Below are 21896 nucleotides of genomic sequence, written 5' to 3'. Positions count from 1 at the left end.
AGTGAGAAAGTGTAAGAAGTTGCCATGGGTTCAGGAGTGGGGAGAGGGGAGTTGAACGGGTGAAGCACAGGGTTTCCTTAGGGTGTGACACTGTAACAGTAGATACATGACACAATGCATTTGTCAAAACACAGTGAACTTTATAGCACGGTGACCCTCAATGTATGCAGATTTAAAAACATCACTTAGGAGGTGATGGGGGTTGTTCCTAGAATGAAATGCAGAACACAAAAACACTAACTATATATTACAACATATTAAACAATCTCCCTGGAGTGAGGTTGCTGACCCGTCACTCTGGAAATCTGTAAAAGAAACTATTCTTAAAAAAAAAAAAGAAACTATTCTTAGCTTGTACACTAGTTGATAAACTTGTTTCCCATGTGGGCAAAGGTTTACAATTCTGCTAGGTCACTGTACATGCAGAGTGGAATTCAACAACTAAGCAAATGGTAGGCAGATGGCAGGGCAAGCTTTCTCAATGATTCAGTGAAATAACAGTCTAGACTGATGATGAGTGCAAGGAGGCTGTTTGAAACCTGTGTTACACGTGTGCCTTGACAGAGTTTTAATGTGCAGCAGTGTGTGCTGAGGGGTTTCACTGAGATAACACTGTGATAGACTAAGAAATACACGTTTGGTCTCTATTCCTGGTTCCCAGAACAGAACTCTTTAAAACCCTTAGCATTCCCTGTAGCTGTGGGAGGAGTCTTTTTTAATCAAAACAAGACCCTTTCAACCAAATGTGAGTTTATGCTAATGAGATGACTCTAGAAGGATGGAAGCTGGTTACCAGAGGAACCAACCATATGACTAGAGGGTTGGAACTTTCAGCCCTACCCCAGACCTCCCTCCAGCAGGGGGAGAGAGGCTGAGATTAAGTTCAATCAAAAATGGCCAATGACACCAATTGTTCTGAGACTGGCCATTCTTCTACCACTGATTAAGACTGCGGTGGCAGGTATTGGGCATTATATTTTTTTAAAGGTTTATTTATTCATGAGACACACAGAGAGAGGCAGAGAGAAGCAGGCTCCATGCAGGGAGCCCGACATGGGACTCAATCCGGGGCCACCAGGATTGGGTCCTGGGCTGAAGGCAGTACTAAACTGCTGAGCCACCTGGGCTGCCCAGTTTTTCTGAGTTCTGTGAGCCATTCTAGTAAATTATTGAACCTGAGGAGGGGCTGTAGACACCGCTGATTAGCAGTTGGTCAGAAGTGTAGGCAACCACCTGGGACTTGTGATTGACACTTGAAGTCAGGGCAGGCTTGTGTGACTGAGCCCTTAACCTGGGGGGTCTGCGCTAACTCCAGGTAGTGTCAGAAGTGTTATGAGCAGAATAAACAGGTTTTTCAACATTATACTAGATTCATTCCTGCAACCAGTGCGGTGAGAAACAACTTTACACATATAATCAAGGGACGTTCTGCAAAATAGCTGACCAGTATTCCTCAAAATTGTGTAGGTCATCAAAAAGCAAGTCTGAGGAGTGTCATAGGAAAGAGGAGCGTCATAGGAAAGAGGAGCCTATGCAGGTATGACTAAATATAACAGGACGTTCTGGAACAGAAGATAAAAACGAAGAAAATCTGAATAAAGTATGTGGGGAGATAAGGATTTGAATACAATTCTCCAAAGATATACAAATAGCCAGTAAGCACATGAAAAGATGCCTAACATTAGACATTTGGCAAATGCAAATAAACCACTTCCTTACCCACTAGGATGACAGGTATTAACAAACGTTGGCAGTTAATGCGGAAAAATTGAAATCTCATACATTGCTGGTAGGACGGTAAAATGGTGCACTTTCTGGAGAAGTTTGGCAGTTTTTCAAAAGATTAAACACTATGTGACCCAGCAATTCCACTCTTAGGTATAGATCTAAAATTACAAATATGTCTACACAAATTTTTTTTAATTTTTTTTATTTATTTATGATAGTCACAGAGAGAGAGAGAGAGAGAGAGAGAGAGAGGCAGAGACACAGGCAGAGGGAGAAGCAGGCTCCATGCACCGGGAGCCCGATGTGGGACTCGATCCCGGGTCTCCAGGATCGTGCCCTGGGCCAAAGGTAAGCGCCAAACCGCTGCGCCACCCAGGGATCCCTACACAAAAATTTATACGTGTTCATAGCAGCATTATTCAAATGGAAAAAACCCCAAATGTCCATCAAGTGATGGATGGGTAAACAAACGCCAATGGTGTATTGCTAGCTACACAATAGGTTACTTGGCAATAAAAACGAAGTACTGATGCATTCTATGACAGGGAAAAATCTTGAAAACATACAGCTTAAAGAGAAATGATCAGCTTAAAAAAGGCCAGATGTTGACTCCATTTATTCAAAATGAAACTAAGTGACTGTACACCAGGGGCTGGTGAATGGAAAGGGGAGTGAATGCTAATGGGTTTGGGGTTTTTCTTCTGGGGTGATGAAAATGTTCTGGAATTAGTGGTGATGGTTGCAAACTTAATATACTGGAGACCAATGACTTTCCACCTGTTATTAAAAGGTAGATTTAATGGCATAGGAGTTATTGTTTCAATAAAGTTGTTAAAAAAGATTCTTTGTGCTGTTGATACTATATATATGCTTATTCTGTATACAGGTGAAATAACAGATCTTAACAAGGTTTTATCCTCTTTCCTTATGGTTTTGCTATGGCCAAAAAGGCTGGGTAGAAGAATTAAAACAAAGACTACACTGAACAACTCTAATGTTTTATAAACCTTTATTGGAAAGGCTACAAACTTTATATTGCCACTTCATTTCTTACCCTTAAAGTGGTTGTGGGGAAGTAATCTTGGATACAAAACTACTATGCTGTTGAATCTTGCCCAGGCTGGTTGTAAAATATTTCTTGTACAATGGAGGTAGAGCGGATAGGGCAATAATTTAAACCTCACAGGCCTTGATTAAAGCCAGGACACTTCCCCCCGCCCCCATTCAGGTTCCGGTAGACCCAGAAAGAAACTACAAGTACTGTGTTTAGGCTCAGGGATGGCATAATACATTTTTAGTTCTCAGTTTCCCCCATTTGTTCTTTTACAAATGTAAAATGTACAACTGATGTCTTTCCCCTAAAATTAAAGTGTGTTCTAAAAATATCTACTCTGGGAATGAAAAGGTAATAGAAGATGGAAAGAAGAGTGACACATCCTCTTCATAGTAGTTTTACCTGATTTTTCTCATACCAGCCTACTAGTCTTACTTTTCTAAAAAACATTAGTAATCAATGCTTCCCCCAATCTCAAATATTCAACTTAATGGAGACAGAGAATCTTTAACTTAACATTTAATGAAAACAGAGCATTTTAACAGGTTCTATGCAGACATGGTTCTAATATTGATTTGCTGTTACCTTATTTTTAAAAGGGGGTAGTGGTGGGGAGATACAGAGGCTAGGTTAACCTGGCCCCAACGCTCAGGATCATAACTTATGAGTTACAGAACTCAGATGTCCTTGACTGTACAAGCATCAATTGAAGCCAATAAAGCCTGTTTCTACCAACATATCAAACTTTCTTTATGCCTTTTAAGACTATAAAATGGGCACATACCTGAGGCATAAGCTTCAGGCCAATGGGTTTTTAAGGGCTGCTTAAGAACCAGAATGAAGGATACATTCTCCAGTTTAAGGATACATTTTACAGTTCAAAGTATGTTCTTCCTTCTAAAAATGTGACACAAAGAATAATTTATACCAACTGCTTTTTATTATCGAGTTTCAGAAACCTTTCACAAGATGGTAAAAAAAAAAGGGGGGGGGGACTTTACAACCACAGCTAATGTTATTTTTTTTTCCATTGTTCCCAGTCAGCTCCAAACCCATTGTGTGCAAAGCCCATTTTTCCATGCATCTAAATGATAGATACAGGCTATGAAATTCTTTATTCTATTTGTAGCAGCTTACGCAGGTGCAGCCAAACACAAAGCTTCAGGACAAATTGTACACAAACTTTACAATGTGGGATTTGGATTTAAAATATGAAACATAAAATCTACACAAAACTGATAAAAATCAAGCACAGATACCAGGACTGAAACTTATAACCCATGTGTGAAAGGGAGTCTTGTTTCCTTTCAAGTGCTTTATTCTGCTACAGAACAGTCAAAATGAAGATGTAAAGCTTTGTGGTTAGTTTAAATTATACACTCTGTAGATACTATACCAATTTTAAAAGTTACACATAGACCAACAAATGTCCATCAGTTCTTCTGGATTGACCAGACACTCCAGCTGGATCGCTGAAAGCAAACTGGGCAAATGTGGAAAAGAAAATCCACCTGTGCAATTTGTTTGCAGTTTACTGATGGGCACATTGCACTCCTGGTCCATGATGGCTGCTGCTTTCTTCATCAGAACTATCATTATAGGCTTCACGCCTCTGACCACCTCCCGAGCCCCGAGTGCTATCAAATTCTTGAAGCTCTACCTCTTCTGTGTCTCCAATTATGTTTGGAACTTCTGGTCTAGATGGCAGAAGATCTTCTAGTTCCTTTATTAAAATCAAAACAAAACAAAACAAGTGAGTTTGTGGGCTATCTTCAATGTTCCTTTGGATACAATCCACGGTATATACTTCTTTGAGAGGTAAAATAGGTAAGTCTAGTGCACTTTAAGCCAGAGATCACAAATTGATGACCCACAGGTCAAATCTGCAGATAATCTTTTGCACAACCCAACTATTGCTTAGGAAACAAAGAAACAATTGCTTTACATCCAGTATGATTTAATTCTTTATGTATTTCCTGCTTGGCACCATGAACATTTACACCAGCAACACTTGTTGTTTTTTTCTTTTTAAAGAGATAAAGAGTGTGGGGGTGGAGGAGAGGGAGACTCTTTTTTTTAATTCAATTTTTTAAAAAAAATTTTAGTATTATGGGGGGGGGGGGGGGGGGAGAGAGAGGCAGAGACACAGCCAGAGGGAGAAGCAGGCTCCATGTAGGGAGCCTGATGTGGGACTCAATCCTGGGACTCCAGGATCATGCCCTGGCCTGAAGGTGGCACCAAACTGCTGAGCCACCTGGGCTGCACCCCCGCCCCCCCCCCCCCCCCCCCCGGTTTTTTGTTTTTGTTGTTTTTTTTTAAGAGAGAGGGGGAAAAAAATAAAGAGAGAGGGAGACTCTTAAGCAGGCTTTGGAGCCTCACATAGGACTTGTCTCACCACTTTGAGATCAAGACCTGAGATGAAATAAGAGTTGGATGCTTAACTGACTCAGTCACTCAAGCGACCCAAGCCTCGCCTTTAATAATCATCAGCATGGGGCAGTCCAGGCGGCTCAGTGGTTTAGCACTGCCTTCAGCCCAGGGTGTAGTCCCAGGATCAAGTCCCACATCGGACGCCCTGCATGGAGTCTGCTTCTTGCTCTGCCTGTGTCTCTGCCTCTCTGTCTCTCTGATGAATAAATAAAATTAAAAAAAAAAAAAAAAAAATCACCAGCATGACCCAACTAATGGTAAAAAAGCAAAATTTTCAAAATTACATGTTCAAATCTAAGTACCAAAAATAAATCAAAAGTGACCAAGAAATATTACTATTATTGAACTTTGTTTGCTTATACTTAGAACACTTACAGAAAGCTTGTCTGGGTTGATCCAGTTGTTTTCAGGAAACTGCACATCAAACTTTATGTAAAGATCACCTTTTTCAAAGGGATTACGATACTGTGGCATTCCTTCACCTCGAACTACACGGACACATCCTATTATTTGAGTAAGTAAAAAGAAACTATTAAGAATGTTACCAAAGAAGAAAGGTATTCAGTAGTTCTTTTGAGTCATCTACTATAAAAAATTACAAATTGTAAAAAAAAAAAAAAAAAAAAAAAAAAAAAAAAAAAAACACACACACATGGAACCCTGGATCAGACAGAAATCAAGATTTACCTGGTTCAATTACTTTTCCGGGAGGGTATTTCACCACAATCTGACGTCCATCAAGGTGTTTAAATGTGAACTGAAATCCACATAGAGCTTCAACAAGTCCTATCTTATATGTCATGTGCAAATCATTCCCATCTCTCTGGAACACCTACAAATAAAGCACACACACACACAAATTAAAAAATTATGGAGCCATACCCTATTGTGTTGTGTTCCTCAAAATTATTTCAAAGCCTTAATTTTACCATTCATTATAAAAGCCAAACTGTCATCATCCGTAATTCCCTAAATTTATAAAAGGAAACTTAGCTATTCTCACTAATATGCTAGAAATTTCTATCAGAAAAGCATTAGAACTGAGAAAACAATGGTTCATAAGGCATAGTTGAGGCTCAAAAAAACAGAACCAGGTATATTCTCCAATTGGGGCTCATTTCCTGACCCTGCCTCTGAGCAAAAAAAGGTGTAGACAGTCCAGCAGGATTCTGTAGATCAGGTTCACCTTGGGGAGTACTCCTCAGACATGATCCTAACAGGGGAAGGGGAGAGCCCAAGTTCAACTTTTATGTTGAATATTTCTCAACCAGTAATGCTTGGCCACTAAAAGGGCTCACTATCATACTTTACACATTTATGAGTTTTATCTCACCTAAAATTCAAATTTTGAATTTAAATGAATATATCAAGATAGCAAATGCTAACAGTAACTAATTAGCTTATGGACTAGATAATGCAAAGATTATTCAATAAACATCAAGTATGTTTCTAAGCTGATTTCTATTTATCTATTTATTTATTTACTTATTTATTTTTAATTATGATAGGCACACAGTGAGAGAGAGAGAGGCAGAGACACAGGCAGAGGGAGAAGCAGGCTCCATGCACCGGGAGCCCAACGTGGGATTCGATCCCGGGTCTCCAGGATCGCGCCCTGGGCCAAAGGCAGGCACTAAACCGCTGCGCCACCCAGGGATCCCCCTGAGCTGATTTCAATGTGCAGGAAAAATACATCCAATTTCACACACACCTGACTTAAAGATGGAAACAGAGAGAGACAAATCACAAGAGACTCAACAATACAGAACAAATTGAGGATTGCTGGAGGGGAGGTGGGTGGAGTAATGCGATAAATGGGGGATGGGCATTAAGCAGGGCACTTGATGGAATGAGCACTGGGTTCTATATGCATCTGATGAATCACTAAAATCTACCCTTGAAACTAATAATACAGTATATGTTAACTACATTGAATTTAAATTAAAAAAATTTTAAATCCTGGCCAGTTCAGTTAGGTAAAAATGAAAATCTGAATTTCACTTGAATTTCCTAAATTTACCAATAAAGGAAAGTTAATCTCAAACCATTATCTTGATCAGTGGTCCTGGACCAACAGCCTCAGCAGCACCAGGAAACTTGTTAGGAATGCACATTCTTGGGCCACACCCCATACCTACTGCATCAGAAACCAAGGAGGTGGGGCCCAGCAATCTGTAGTGATTCTGATTTTAACCCCAGTGATTTTAAAGTGATTCTGATTTTAACCCCAGTGATTTTAATGTAAGCTAAAGTAGAGAACCACTAAATGTATTACCTCTGTGTATTTACTCAACTGTTTCTCACAGTGGGTGGAAAAATTAAATTCAGTAAGAATTCTTTAACACAGATGTTTTAAATTTTTTTAAATTAATTTATTTATTCATGAGAGACACAGAGAGGCAAAGACACAGGCTGAGGGAGAAGCAGGCTCCTCAGAAGGAACATGCCCTGAGCCGAAGGCAGACACCCAACCACTGAGCCACCCAGGCATCCCTGTTTTATTGTTTTTATAACTGTAAAATGCTAGTGTTTCTGAACATCTTTATAATATTATTGTTCTAAGAACCATCTATAACCAAATATCCTTTGGTTAACGCTACATCAGAAGTAGAGAACAAGACACCATATTCTTGGAATTAAAATATACACTAGACCACAGTTCAACTTAAAGTGATTCCATTTAAAGATGGTATCAGGATTGTTTTGGGGGGTACGGGGAACTAACTGGTGGAAGGGTGAGTACACTGGAAAATTTGATGTGAAAATTCGAACAGAGAATAAACAAGCAAGGACATTCAGGGAATCTTTGAAAGATCAGATTAATAAAGAGGGACAACCTAAGAACTAGATAGTGAAAGACTTAAAGATATAATAATTTCTGGAAAACAAAGTATAGAACATTAGAGAAGAGACTAATATCACCAGATATAGTGGTTCTTTGCTGGGCAAATGCACAATGGTGGCTATTATCACCAAAACAGACACACACCTGTACTGAAAGACAAATACCCATTATATATAGCACTCTCAAAATTGAAAATTTTTTTTAATCAGATTTATACTGTTTTAGCTACAGCACCCACCCTGACCTCATGGCCTGACAATTCCTTCAGCACAAGAGTTGGGAGTGAAAAAAAAAAAAAAAAAAAGCCCCAAACAAAATAGCTACAAGCTTTTTCACGAACTAGTTGAGATTAGCCAAATTTTCTTAGAAGATGAACATTTTCAGGGCACTTGGGTGGCTCAGTCAGTTGAGCATCCAACTCTTAGTTTCGTTCTCAGGTCAGATCATGATCCCAAGGTCATGGGATTGGCTCGCGTTGGGCTCCGTGCTCAACAGGGAGTCTCCTTGAGATTCTCTCTCTCCTTTTCTCCCTCCTGCCCCCACCCCCAAAGCAAGTAAATTCTTAAAAAAACAAAAAGATTAATATTTTCAGTGGTATTAATTAAGATGCCTAAATCTCATCTTGGGCTCCAATTTACTTTACTTGTCATAAAAAACCAAAGTAGTAACCACTTTTGACCTCTCACTAGTTGAACTTCCACTCTAACCTCTACCAGCTCCTATTTTCTACCTTAGACAATTACCTCTATCTGTTGGAAATTCCATGCAATTCCACCAGTTCCAACAAGAGATGGACCTTCTTCCAAAAGCCTCTCCACAGCCCCAAAAAAGAAAAGGAGCTTACTCATGATCTCATCTGATTCTACAATATCCTACCTTTGTATTTAGAAAGCAAAGCCAAGCCCAGGGAGCCCAAAACTAGTAGTTAATGCGGAGTCGGAATTTAAGTCCTTGTCTCCAAATCCAGTAATCTGTATTTTTAAAACCCTAATTTAATTATGTAGCAACACTAAGGCTGAATATATGGATAGAAAAAGGTTTCACCAGTCTGACAAACCAAAAACTCTCCTCCAAATAGCCATTACTTCTTAACTTCTCCGTTACCCTCCTGCTGCTGCATTGCCCAACATCATTTGGTAACTGCCCTCAAACTATTCCAATGATAGATCAACAAAAATACCCAAGTTATCTGTACCATCTCACAATACAGTTTATACTCAAATATACGGTAAACGTCTCAATTACTTGGCTATCTTTCTGCCTTTATGCCTTGCTATGGTGTTGCGCAAGAAAGGCATGATTGCACAAATGAGGAAATGGCTACAATACCAGTTAACAGAGAACCTTTTAGAAGAGTTACAAATACTTCACACCTAAAAGATCCTAAGGCAGAATTCTAAGAATTACTATTTTTTAGCAAGCAAGAAGCCCTTGCTAGTTGTAGTTTGGCAATATCCTAAAAGGGCCTAGATATACATATAGTAATTTACAGCTTTGTTGAGGTAAGAAATTTACCGAGAAACACTCGTGTAAGAAAGCAAGCCACATTCTAGTGAGGGAATTAATCTAATCAAATTCCCAGAATCTGCATCTCAATAATAGCTTTATTCTCTATTAGATTTTTTTAAAGATTTTATTTATTTATTCATGATAGACATAGACAGAGAGAGGCAGAGACACAGGCAGAGGGAGAAGCTGGCTCCATGCTGGGCCAGGGTGCGATCCTGGAGTCCCAGGATCGCACCCTGGGCCAAAGGCAGGCGCTAAACCTCTGAGCCACCCAGGGATCCCCTATTAGATTCTTTACTTGATTTTCAAAATTTACTTTATTTGTAAAAATCACTATCAAATGGGAGAAAGTTTTATTACAAACTAAAAAGATGATTTGACTTATGATGTAAAGACCTTTAGAGAAACTCAAGTCGGGCAGCCCAGTGCTCAGCAGTTTAGCGCTGCCTTCAGCCCAGGGTGTGATCCTGGAGACCCGGATCGAGTCCCACATCAGGCTCCCTGCCTGGAGCCTGCTTCTTCCTCTGCCTGTGTCTCTGCCTCTCTCTCTGTGTCTCTCATGAATAAAGAAAACCTTTTTTTTTTTTTTTAATTTTTTAATTTATTTATGATAGTCACAGAGAGAGAGAGAGGCAGAGACATAGGCAGAGGGAGAAGCAGGCTCCATACACCGGGAGCCCGATGTGGGATTCGATCCCGGGTCTCCAGGATCGCGCCCTGGGCCAAAGGCAGGCGCTAAACCACTGCGCCACCCAGGGATCCCTTTTTAAAGGTTTTCTTGGGATCCCTGGGTGGCGCAGTGGTTTGGCGCCTGCCTTTGGCCCAGGGCGCGATCCTGGAGACCCGGGATCGAATCCCACATCGGGCTCCCGGTGCATGGAGCCTGCTTCTCCCTCTGCCTATGTCTCTGCCTCTCTCTCTCTCTCTCTCTCTCTCTGTGACTATCATAAAATAAAAAAACAAAAAAATTATTTTGAAAAAAAAAAAAAAAAGAAAGAAAACCTTTAAAAAAAAAAGAAAGAAAGGAAAGAAAGGAAAGAAAGGAAAGAAAGGAAGGAAAGGAAGGAAAGAAAGGAAAGGAAAGGAAAGGAAGGAAGAAAGGAAGAAAGGAAGAAAAGGGAAGAAAGGAAAAGAAAGGAAAAGAAAGGGAAAGAAGAAAAGAAAAGAAACGAAACGAAACTCAGGTCAATGTGATCAAGTATGATGCCAGAACCCTGTCAAAGGCTTCTGTAGTCAAGGATCTGGGTGATTACTAAAGGGGTTTCCTGAATAGCTCCAGATATAGTCTTCAAGAATAAAGGTCCACAGTATAGTCTATAGCACTTTAAAAAATATATGTGCAGGGATGCCTGGGTGGCTCAGCGGTTGAGCTTCTGCCTTTGGCTCAGGATGTGATCCCATAGTCCTGGGATCATGTCCTACATCGGATTCTCTGCATGAAGCCTGTTTCTCCCTCTACCTAGGTCTCTGCCTCTCTGTGTCTCTCATGAATAAATCAATAAAATATTAAAAAAAATGTACGTGCAATGATATAATTAAAATATACACTAGACCACATCGTTGGACCAGTTAATTATGCCTTGTACATGACATACAATATATATCCAAAATTATTTATTTAAAAAAAGATTTTACTGACCACTTTGAGCCTCGGTTTCTGTATGGGGATTAAATGAGATAACAAGTGGAGGGCACAGCTATGCACTCGCCAGAATGGGATATGGAACTAATTTGTCCCTCATCTTCTGAATGGACTGACATCTTGGATGCGGGTGCCGCTCCCTGTCTGATTCACTGTATGAATCTATGGGGCCGTGTGTGCCTGGGGAGGGCAAGGGTCAATTAAAGTTATGGGATATTTTCAAAAAAAAAAAAAAAAAAAAAAAAATTAAAAAAAGATTTTATTTATTTGAGAGAGAGAACGTGCAGGCGCACCTATGAGCACAAGCAGAGGGGAGGGGCAGTGGGAGAAGCAGACTCCCAATTGAGCAGGTAATCTGATGGGGGCCTTGATCCCAGGATCCCAAGATCATAACCTGAACAACCCAGGTGCCCCCAAGATAATTCTTTTAAGCTGTAGAACCTTTTCTTTCAAGAAAAGCTTACCTGGTTAACCCATTATGTAAAACAAATCAGGAGACCAGCACTGAAGTCCTATCCACCCACCATTCACCACCCATCAAAGGAGTTTCACAATGAAAAATAAGCTGCCTTAGATCATCTGGTCCAATACCCTTATTTTCATAAACAAAGAAACGGGTACAGAGACAACAGGATTATTTAAGATTATAGTGCTAGTCAATGGCTGAGCTGGAACCAAAACTGACTCCTTTTCAGTGCTTTGACTACACCTGCCTTGTTCACCTACTAAACAAGTTAGTTCTTATGAACTCAGCCCAACCACTTAACAATTTATGTTCAATGTTGTTCTACGTATCCAAAAAGATCTAACCTGTATCTTGACCACAAGACCCATTTCTGAATAAAACGAAAATCAAACAAGCAAAAAGGAAATTACCTCATGTTCCTTCTCTTGTAGCAAAAGAACAATGTCTCCTGGTTCCACTCCTGGGGCTTGATCTGCTTCCCCAGTAAATGTAATTCTCTGTCCATGTTTCATGCCTTTGTCTACGTGGACTTCGAGAATCTTGACTTCTTTAATCACCTTCTTCCCTTCACATTTTTTACAGCGGTCCTTTTCATTAATTACCTCTCCTAGAAAGAAAGAGTATTCAAACTTCCAGCAAGTATATTATACTGCATTCTTAAATATATCTTGATAATCTTTTTATTCATTAAATAAATGTTCTGGACTTAACTGCTATCTAAAGTTTTATTTAATGCTATCAATCCTAATAACAGAGATTCACATCTTACTGTGGGCTACCTGAAAGACTCAGCTACCTGGTTCCCTCCATTTCAGAGAAGAAACATATGAAAAATGCAATACATCTTAAACAACACTTTCTTGGCTCCTGACTCTACTTCCTAAAGTTAAAACAAAGACTAAGGATCAAGGAAACAAAATGGGTGGTTTGATGCTAAAACTTCTAGAAGCACTACTTCATTTTTTGTTTTCTTAGTTTCATATAAGTTTAACCCTGCTGACAGAGACCACTGAAATAAAAATTTTAAAATCCTTTATGGCTTGTTACTACATTGTATAGTTGGTACAGGATCTTATTTATTTCCGAGACTAACCTCTGCTCAGGTGTCCTATTATAGATCTTCCTTTATGTAAGTATACTATTACTGAGAAATTTCCAAAACCAATTAAGAAATGGCTAAATTTTAGCTGACACTGAGTATCTCCACATCATGTTTAAGACAACATGGCTTCTTCTCTCTTTGTATTCTTCTGAAACATTTAATTAATGGTATAATAAAGTAAAACTAAAGCTCTACATAGTATATTGTGAAAAAATAGCATTGATTACTTGCATACTTTACTACTGGTTGATTACTACTGGCTGATTACTGGCATACTTTAATGCTTAGGTAACATGTATAATTAATGACTTCAGGGACTATTTCTAGAATGCTGCTTTCAAAAAGTATGTACTGCAAAATACCAATTCCTCATAATGGTAATGGTACAGGGGACAAGATTTCACTAAACTTTGGTTTTCTGATAGCAGGAACTATTAGAGGCTTTAATAAGGTATAGTGCACTGAGACTTTCCAGGAGGGGAATATAATATGCCGTTTCTCCATTATCTCATCACTTCCTGGAGAAATTTGGAAAAAGATGCTCTAGAATTTTGCTGTCCAATATGGTAGCCACCAGCCATCTGTAACTATTTAAAGTTTAAATTAATTAAAATTAAAAATTCAGTTCTTCAGGTACATTAGGTACATTTCAAGTACCGAATAGTGACAGGTGACTAGTGGTTACCATACTTGACACTGCATATACATAACATTTCCATCACTGCAGAAAAATTTTATCAGATAGCACTGCTTTAGAATAAAATCTGGCAAACTAAAACCCATAGGTCAAATAGGGTATGTCCTTGTTTTTCTAAAAAATGTTTAACTGGAAGTTAGTCATGCCCATTTGGTTATATATTGTCTATGGCTATAAAAGCACTACAAGGACAGAGTTGAGGAGTAGTTTCAGAAATCATTCTGAGCCTAAGTATTTCAAAGGTATCCACAGCCTAAAGTATTTACTTCTGTGAGAAATGCTTCAATCCCCATATCTATCCTTAAAAGTTAGCTAAAACTTACAGTAAAATCCTCCACTTATCAGAATGATAACTAAACAATTTGCTGTCTCCCTCTTTATCCAATATAATCTTTAAAAATATAAAGGGACAAAAAACTTTGCCTATCCTTTCATTTCAATGAAATGAAAGGAATGTAATACAAATGTAATACAAATTTACTGCTTGTGTTCTAAGCATAATGGAATAATTATTTTCACATTTTTCTTTTAAAACTCTGTATCTTAAAAAAAATAAAACTCTGTATCTTTTCTTTAATAAGATGAATACAAACATGTATTAGAGAAAAACTGTAAGCCTCTCCAACTCCTTCATTCCCAATCCATTTCCACATAAAAGCAGAAGTAACGGCATGCATACCTTCTCCATTACAGTCAGAACACACAGACTGCATCTGTTGTACCATTCCTGGAGCCAGCTGTCTGATCATGATGCGTACACCTCGACCCCGACAAGCACTACATTTCTGAACAGCTCCAGACTTTCCACCTTGGCTAAAGCAAACAAAAGTATAAATCAGATTTTTTGCTCACAGACCATTCCAATAGGCCATGACAAATAGGAAATGTGCTTTTCACCTTCATCTTTAACCCCCAATGACTAGTATTTAAACTGACTTTCATAGGTATCAGAAAATGTTCTGTATTGGGTGGTTTAAATCATGAACAACTTTTACCTGGTATAGACTAAACATGCCACTGAAAGAACAGATGAAAATTTATCTCGTAAACCAGAACACACACTTACCCACTGCATGCACTACAGAGTACATTCTTGCTAAGTTGTAGTTTGGTTGTCTTGCCATTATACAGATCTTCTAAAGACACTCTGGGGAGAAAAGCATTAGGTTTAATCAAATTTTGCCCAAGTTCTTCTAAATATAATATATAAATAACAGCTAATACAGCAAATTCCACTATAACCTTTTAAAGAATTAAAAATCACCTACATTAAGTCAAATGATGGAAGCTTTATTTTTGGCTCAAATTAGTAGAATTTTATGACTATGGACAGTATATGTGGTGCTCAAAGCCACAACCTACAGGATCAGGCCAACAATTTGCTATGCTGCATTTTCTGATAAAGCTGGTAACTACATAAACTCAAGCATCATAACCTTCCTCTGGACTCAGTCAGGAGTCCTCCAGCTAACCTAATCCTGTGAATGAGGTTAAATTATTATCCTCCTTTTAAAAGACAAAACTGAGCATGGAAAGGTTAAATTGCCTTACTGGATTACAGGCAGCTTGACTCCAGAACCCATGCTCTACTAAAGGTGCTGCTCCCCTCAAAGGACAATTTTTAGAAAGGTGACAAAGTTATATGACAACTTATGGGAGACAAAGTTATATGACAACTTATGGGGGTTATATGCAACTGCATTGCATATGTCCCAAAAACAAAACAAAGAAAGGGACCTTATCAATAGTGTGACAGAGCGGAGGAAAAGAACAGGTTTTCAATACAGAGCCCAGAATTTTAGGCTTCTTAAGGAGGTCTTAAGGACCCACGGACTTATAAGCAAAATTATATATTTGAACAACTTTTACCAAATTTCCAAAGGGGTTTATAATTTAAAAAAAAAGTTTAAAAGCTCATAAAGAATATATAACTGATAAAAGCCAATTCATCTTTATATAGCATATTTGAATGACAGGACCATTCATTTCCAAACTAACTCAAAATCTATGTATATTGGGATCCCTGGGTGGTGCAGCGGTTTGGCGCCTGCCTTTGGCCCAGGGCGCGATTCTGGAGACCCAGGATCGAATCCCACATTGGGCTCCGGGTGCATGGAGCCTGCTTTTCTCTCTGCCTGTGTCTCTGCCTCTCTCTCTCTCTGTCTGTGACTATAATAAATTAAAAAAAAAAAAAAAAAAATCTATGTATATCAAGTCTCAAAAATACTATTCATTTAGGATCTGAAAGTAATGCTTTTAATGTGGTTTTACCCTTCTCATTGTCTTTTCAAGTCTCCTTTAGCAGTGAAGCTTTACTTTAAAACAGAATAACAGGGGCAACCCGGGTGGCTCAGCGGTTTAGCGCCGCCTTCAATCCAGAGCATGATCCTGGAGACCCAGGATCGAGTCCCGCATCGGGCTCCCTGCGTTGAGCCTGTTTCTCCCTCTGCCTGTGTCTCTGCCTCTCTCGCTCTGTGTCTCTCATGAATAAATAAATAAAATCTTAAAAAAAAAAAAAATAGAATAGTTAAGAGTATTTTGAAAAGCACCTATACTATTTATTTCGTGGTATTCAAACTTTCTCAAAATCATTACTTCGAGCTAAAACTGTTATACATTCTAGGCAGTATAAGAATAAAAACGCTTATGGAACATTACCAACACTTCCAAATAATGACATAGCCACAGCTTAATCAGACAAAAGCAATTGGCTGCATCTGTCTTTTATACTCGTAACAATCTTTAACCAAATCCTCTAAAAAAAAAAAAAAAAAAACAAACAGGCAGGTCTTTTCCTCCTTATATTTTAAATTACATTTAGTATGCAAAACCACTACCCAAGAGACCAGAAAAATATGCACTTCAACAAACATGGCCAATGAAGGAAAAATGTGGGTAATGGTCTGGGCTAAGCTGGCACTCTCCACCAATGGTGTTAAACTGGTACAATCTTTTTACAAGGCAATTTAGTTGTATTTATCAGCCTCAAAACACTGATGCCTGCCTGGGAATCTCTACCAAGAAAAGACAAAGCTGTATAATAAAGATACTCAAAAACTGCTATTTATTACAGCAAAAAATTGGCAACATCCTCTATAAAAGGTGAATGATTAAATAAATCATGGGATGGAATATTATAAAGCCACCCAAAATGAAATGTTTAACAACAGATAAATTTTAAGTAATGTTAAAAAGAAAACAGCAGTTACAGTATACAATGAAAAAAATTTCAGGTGAATATTAAGAATTTTTATTAAGGTACAGTAAGTACTCTCTTGATCCTATTTACTTCTTAAATCACTTCTATATCAAAGAAAAAAGAACCCACACTGTACAACTATTACTCTTGAAATAATATCCAAATGATAATTTGAGGATAAATTATTTCAAAATACAAAAAGTTAAAGAATGACATTCAAATAATGTAGTTTATATTTCCTCTAATCTACTCAAAAGTATAAATTAGGTAATATGAAATATTTTAAATAAACACTTGAAACTCAGTCTCCGGCATTTGCTAGTAAAACCATTATTGGTTCACGAAAAAGAAGATAAAATACCTCACAAACTTTGCAAAGTAAAATAGCTATTTTCATACTGTAGAGGGCTCATGGGTTCAGTCTAAGACCAAGGTCAGACACCATTCATATGTTGGCAGGTTAAAGTCAGGCTAGAAGCCAACAAGCTCCATGGAAACCAATTTAGGAGAGTTCACACTGAGGATCAAGTAATGAGTGACTGTAACATGTAAACAAACTAGTCAGTCACTTACTTTGTAAGTTTTTGAATAAAAAGTAACTTGGAAAATTTAAATACTTAAAAGAAAATAATCTTCAAAATTGAAATTTTAAATCATATAGTAACAAGTGGCTTCAGATCAATATTAACAAAACCAGCTGCCTACTCAGTAGAAATATCAACCACCCTTTAAGATCTGTAGCAAAATAACCCAGGTTATCAAATTCAATTTAGTCATCCAATGAGAACAGTAAGGAAATGAAGATTTTTTTTTTCTGACAACGGATGGAACATTTTTGATGCCTTTCTCATTACTAAGCATTACTACTTGAAAAAATTGTACTTAATTAAAAAAAAAGAAAAAGAAAAAAAGATATTCACTTAAGTGGATGCATCATGTCTTCTCCTCTTCTTCTGCCATTTCGACTTCTACTCTGATTGCCCATGAAGCCGAACAATCCTCCACCAAAAATGTGAGAGAAAATATCATCCATGCCACCACCTCCACCGCTACCTTCCCGAAGACCTTGTTCTCCATATCTGTCATATAATTCACGTTTCTCAGGATTTGACAGTACTTCATATGCAAAACTGATTTCTTTGAACTATAAAAAAAAAAAAAAAAGTAACAAGGAAAACAATTGGGTTTTCAAGTAGAGGAGTGGGGGAAAGGCTACAGGAATCTGGAATTTAGTTATTCTAACAAAAGCTATAAATTACCTTTGGTTTGATTCTGGTCCTACCTCCCACCCACCACTGCCTGGAATGTTAGCATTCCCATTACAAAACCAAAATACTCTTTATGTAAAAATTTGGCTGTATGGGAACAGATGGGACTTTTCTTTACAAAACATTCCTCTTTTTTTCAGGGAGGGCAATTTAAAACTGAAACCTCATGGGGGGGGAGGGGGAGTCCTCAAATAACTTACTTTGTCACCAGCATTTGGATTCTTATCAGGATGGTATTCCTTGGCTAACTTTCTGTATGCCTTCAATAAAAAATAAAAAACAAACAAAAAAGGTTACATACAAAATCTAATTTAAAGATTTAGGAGTACTAAATATCCCATTTTTCTGAGAGGCAATGTTTTAAAACCATAACTTTCCAAAAACATCTTTTATTCACTGAGATTGACAATCTGAATTCGTAAGCTGAAAAAAATAGCTCGATACTGTTTACTAATTTATCCACCTCAATACTGTTTACTCGCTAACTTGATCCAGAAAAGCAGACAGAAACTATACTAGAACCATGTCAGAGAAAAACAAAATATTGGAAAATTCCCTATTTTCACTATTGTCAAATGCCTTTGAAGGTTAGTAACCAGACGAAAAAGAAGAGTCCAATGTAGGCTAAAGAAATGATCCTTAAGTTTGTTAAAACTCCAAAATCAAGCCAAAGTAAGAACCTCTGGTCAGGATGGCTCCTGCCTTCCCTGTAATTGAAACATTAGGACAAAGTCAAGAGAAGCTCCTTTTATTTTTCCATACGGTGGATTAATTGGAGGGGGCTCGGTCCTCGTGAAGTTGCATACATTGAGGTGGCCAGGACGTGCAGCACTTAACTCTTCATTCACAGACACACCAATTATATAATACAGACTAGCATTTCCGGTAAGGTAACAGGAAGTCCATTTTACTCTCAACTCTACCCCGTCCCAGTGCCTAAGGAGCATTCTCGTTTTCTCAGCGTACGAATCTGTACGCTCTCAGCTCCGTGAAGACGGCGTAGCGCTTAATCAGATGCCGCAGGAGCTTTGAAATCCCGAGATCAAAGATTCGCAGCATTGCAGACAGCAATAATCAGACCTTATGTTTATTTTTAGTCGGTGTACACTCAGGTGTTTGGCTGGGACCCACGGCTTGCTTATTCCTGAAGCGGGTACAGAACAGCTAGGTTACCTGCCCACAGAACAATACACCCAAACAGAGAGCCACGGGTCAGTGGGAGGAGGCGGCGGACAGGGAGCTGCTGCTGCGGCACCCGCGAAACATTCCCCAGCCGCCCGGAGGCCTCGGCGGAGGCGGCCGCGACCCTCCCGCCAGGCCCTAACCCCAGCCCGGGCTCGGCTCCGAAGCCCACGACCGCGGCGTGGGCAACTTGTCTCTCCAGCGGCCGGGGATGCGCTGCGCGCCACTGTCCAACCTGTTTTTCCAGGGTGATGACCTCCGCGCGGGGAGGGCCGCGCAGGCTGCAGCCTCCCGGGAGCGCCCGGCCTCCGGCGCCCGCCGGGGGAGGGAGGAAGGAAGCGTTCCCGTCGTGTTTGCGCAGGGGTGGGTTTTATTTGCTGCATTTGCAGGCGGGCGGGGCCGGCGGCCCAAGGTCAGCCGAGGCCGGTCCCGCTGCCGCCGCCGCCGCCCCCCAGCCTGCGCCCGCCGCGGCCGGCGCCGGCTCGTGGGCAGCCCCGTAGCGCGGCCTGGCCGCCTCAGCCGAGCAGGCCCGTGCCCCTCACACCCTGCCCGGCCGTCCCGCTCCCCACTACCTTCTTCAGCTCGTTCTCGCTGGCGCCGGGAGGGACGCCGAGAATGTCGTACAGTTTGGTGTCGGCCACGTTCGCCATGGCGGCCGGCCGGGCAGCGCTCAGGGAGGAAGGCGACCGAGCGGACGGAGCGCAGCCAGGCCCACGGCGGCGTCGGCGGCAGCGCAGGCCGAGGAAGACAGCGAGGGGGAAGAGGGGCGGGGCTGAACTTTGACCCGACGCACGGCGCGCCGTGACGTCGCTGCGCGGAGCCCGCCCCCGAGCCCTCGGCCGCGGCCGTTGGGGGTCGCGGTGGTGAAGCGACCGGATCTGGGCTCGCTTGTCCTCAGGGTCCTGCGGGTGGGGCGAGGTCCGGCGTAGGAACTGAGAGAACTGTGACGCGCGCTTTCCAAGAGTTCGGCTCTCTGCGAAAGGAGTTTCTGGAGGGTGCGGAGGGGATGAGGAGGCCGCCCCCTCGGCCAGCTTCGGCCCGGCGGGCGAGAAAACCGGGCCGGGTCCCCGCCGTGCTCCGAATCCGAGATGCCGCCGGTGGACCCTCTGCGTCTGGTTCCCTCCGGGCCTAAGATGAAAACAGCACCCGGGTGTGTGTCTGTCTGTCGTGTGTGTGTCTTGTAGTAAGGAATTTTTAAACATTCACCGAAAGCAGTGTGTTGCACCGAAGAGGAGAGCTAACTGCTGTTGGCTGTGTTTTACCGGTTTTGTCTCATTTATCTCCTCCCGCCCATACCCCCCTAATCTCGGGTGTTTTAAGAGAAACCGTCTTATTCATAAGTATAAGGTATATACCTAACATGACTTTTTAAGGCCAAATCAACATCTAATGAAATTAAATCCGTCATCTAATTCCTAAGGCCATGTTCGGATTCTCACAGTTGCCTTAATGACCTTTCACAGTAGGTTTGTGGCCTCGGAATCCTAATTAAGGCCGACGGGGTTGCGTTTGGATCACGTGTCGATAGCTTTAAAATTAGCCAACACCGGAGCTCTAGAGGGTGTAAGGCAGCCGGGCAGGACACACAGTCACCTGGTGATCGGTCCCCGCTGATTTACGTTCGTTTCAGGAGATGTTTGCAGGGCGCCTACCACGTGCTGTGATGTGCAGACGCTGGGACTGGGGGAGGGGAGTGTTACAAGAGAACAAGCCGAAGGGCCTGCCCTCGACTCCCTGACGGGGCGGGGGGAAATGCGGTGTTCTGACCCTTTGGAACCTGAACTGGTAGTAAAGACTGCGGCATAACCATCTCACTCAGAATAGGTCTTCCTTGGCGGCCCTTCCAGCCTGGTTGTGGAGGGCCTTGAGTACCATGCCAAGATGCGTATCCTGAAACCCTGGGAAGTAATCGATGGGAAGTCCTGGTACTCCCGCCACCTAACTCTTCCCTCTCCTTCAAACCCTATCCAAAATGCTGTTTCTAAAAAAAAAAAAAAAAAAAAAAAACACAAAAAAAACCAAAAAAAACAAAATGCTGTTTCTTTCAGTAATGTCTTTTTTGATTCCATAACCTGGTGGAAACCATTTTCTCAATTGAGTTTCCACTACCCTTTGGGTCGTGCCTCTTCTAGATGTGTCTGACGTTCAATCTGAATAGTAGGTATTATCGGTGTGAGTCTGAACTCCATTAATAGGCGGTAGATTACTCAGAGGGAAATTCATTCTTTTGTATCCCTCAAGATCTGCTTTTGAATGCAGTAAAGGCCTCAGTAATTTTCAATTTCCCCACTTCCTTCTCACATTTTGAGACATTCATAAAAGTCAGTATAAAGTTGTGGTGGACTTAGATCATGGGGGTTGGTAGCCTGGATCTGCCCCTCATTAACATGTGACCTTGAACAAGTTACTTAATTTTTAAAGGCTATTTTCTCACGCGTAAAGTTAGATTTAATAGTATTTATGTCGTTGGCTTGTTTAGAGAACTAAACGAGTTCCTAACATACTTAGGACAGGAGCTAAAGCCGAGTATTAGCACTTGGGTTTTGCCCATGTGTTGCCTATAGGTTGTTTCTATATGTCTGTTCATTGTCTTTATTCATTTAAATATCTGGTTTCCTGAGCGGGATTCCCCAGCTTCCTCCATTGTCTCTATGGAATGCCCCTCAGTCCTTTTTCATGATCTCACCTCTCCACATCTCCCTGCTTGCCAGTTACCATATTTTCTTCTTCATTCATCAGTTACTGCTCCACCTGAGAATGTGAACTGAAAACTG

At 40.6% G+C, this 21896-nt stretch overlaps 1 protein-coding gene and 1 long non-coding RNA gene across 2 annotated transcripts in view; one reads left to right on the top strand and one right to left on the bottom strand.

Annotated features, from left to right (window-relative positions):
* Nucleotides 1-2720: 2720 nt before the first annotated feature.
* DNAJA2 (DnaJ heat shock protein family (Hsp40) member A2) lies at nucleotides 2721-20339 on the bottom strand. Its single transcript, XM_077898553.1, has 9 exons — nucleotides 19695-20339; nucleotides 18141-18200; nucleotides 17593-17816; nucleotides 14540-14620; nucleotides 14153-14286; nucleotides 12085-12281; nucleotides 5900-6044; nucleotides 5588-5715; nucleotides 2721-4505 (listed from the first exon to the last, which is right to left on the bottom strand). Exons 1-9 carry the CDS (start codon nucleotides 20322-20324, stop codon nucleotides 4314-4316), a joined length of 1791 nt encoding a protein of 596 aa, XP_077754679.1. The 5' UTR covers nucleotides 20325-20339; the 3' UTR covers nucleotides 2721-4313.
* LOC144314456 (uncharacterized) overlaps nucleotides 19590-21896 on the top strand; it is a 31665-nt gene continuing 29358 nt past the window's right edge. Inside the window, exon 1 of the long non-coding RNA XR_013380376.1 lies at nucleotides 19590-20272. This is a non-coding gene — a long non-coding RNA (uncharacterized LOC144314456). The remainder of the gene's footprint in view (nucleotides 20273-21896) is intronic.

This window comes from Canis aureus, chromosome 5 (genome assembly GCF_053574225.1).
Source record: "Canis aureus isolate CA01 chromosome 5, VMU_Caureus_v.1.0, whole genome shotgun sequence".
Taxonomy (NCBI): domain Eukaryota; kingdom Metazoa; phylum Chordata; class Mammalia; order Carnivora; family Canidae; genus Canis; species Canis aureus.
The sequence above is the reverse complement of the archived record's forward strand: the minus strand, read 5'-3'. Positions and strand labels throughout refer to the sequence as shown.

What these genes read in the sequence shown, in the direction of transcription:
- DNAJA2 (XM_077898553.1), bottom strand. Translation starts at nt 20,324, where the DNA reads ATGTTTAAAAATTCCTTACTACAAGACACACACACGACAGACAGACAC. An exon ending in TTCTGACTGTAATGGAGAAG is followed by an intron (nt 12,282 to 14,152) that starts GTATGCATGCCG and finishes CTTTCTTTCTAG; the next exon opens with GAGAGGTAATTAATGAAAAG. An exon ending in TACAAGAGAAGGAACATGAG is followed by an intron (nt 6,045 to 12,084) that starts GTAATTTCCTTT and finishes CTTTATTTGTAG; the next exon opens with GTGTTCCAGAGAGATGGGAA.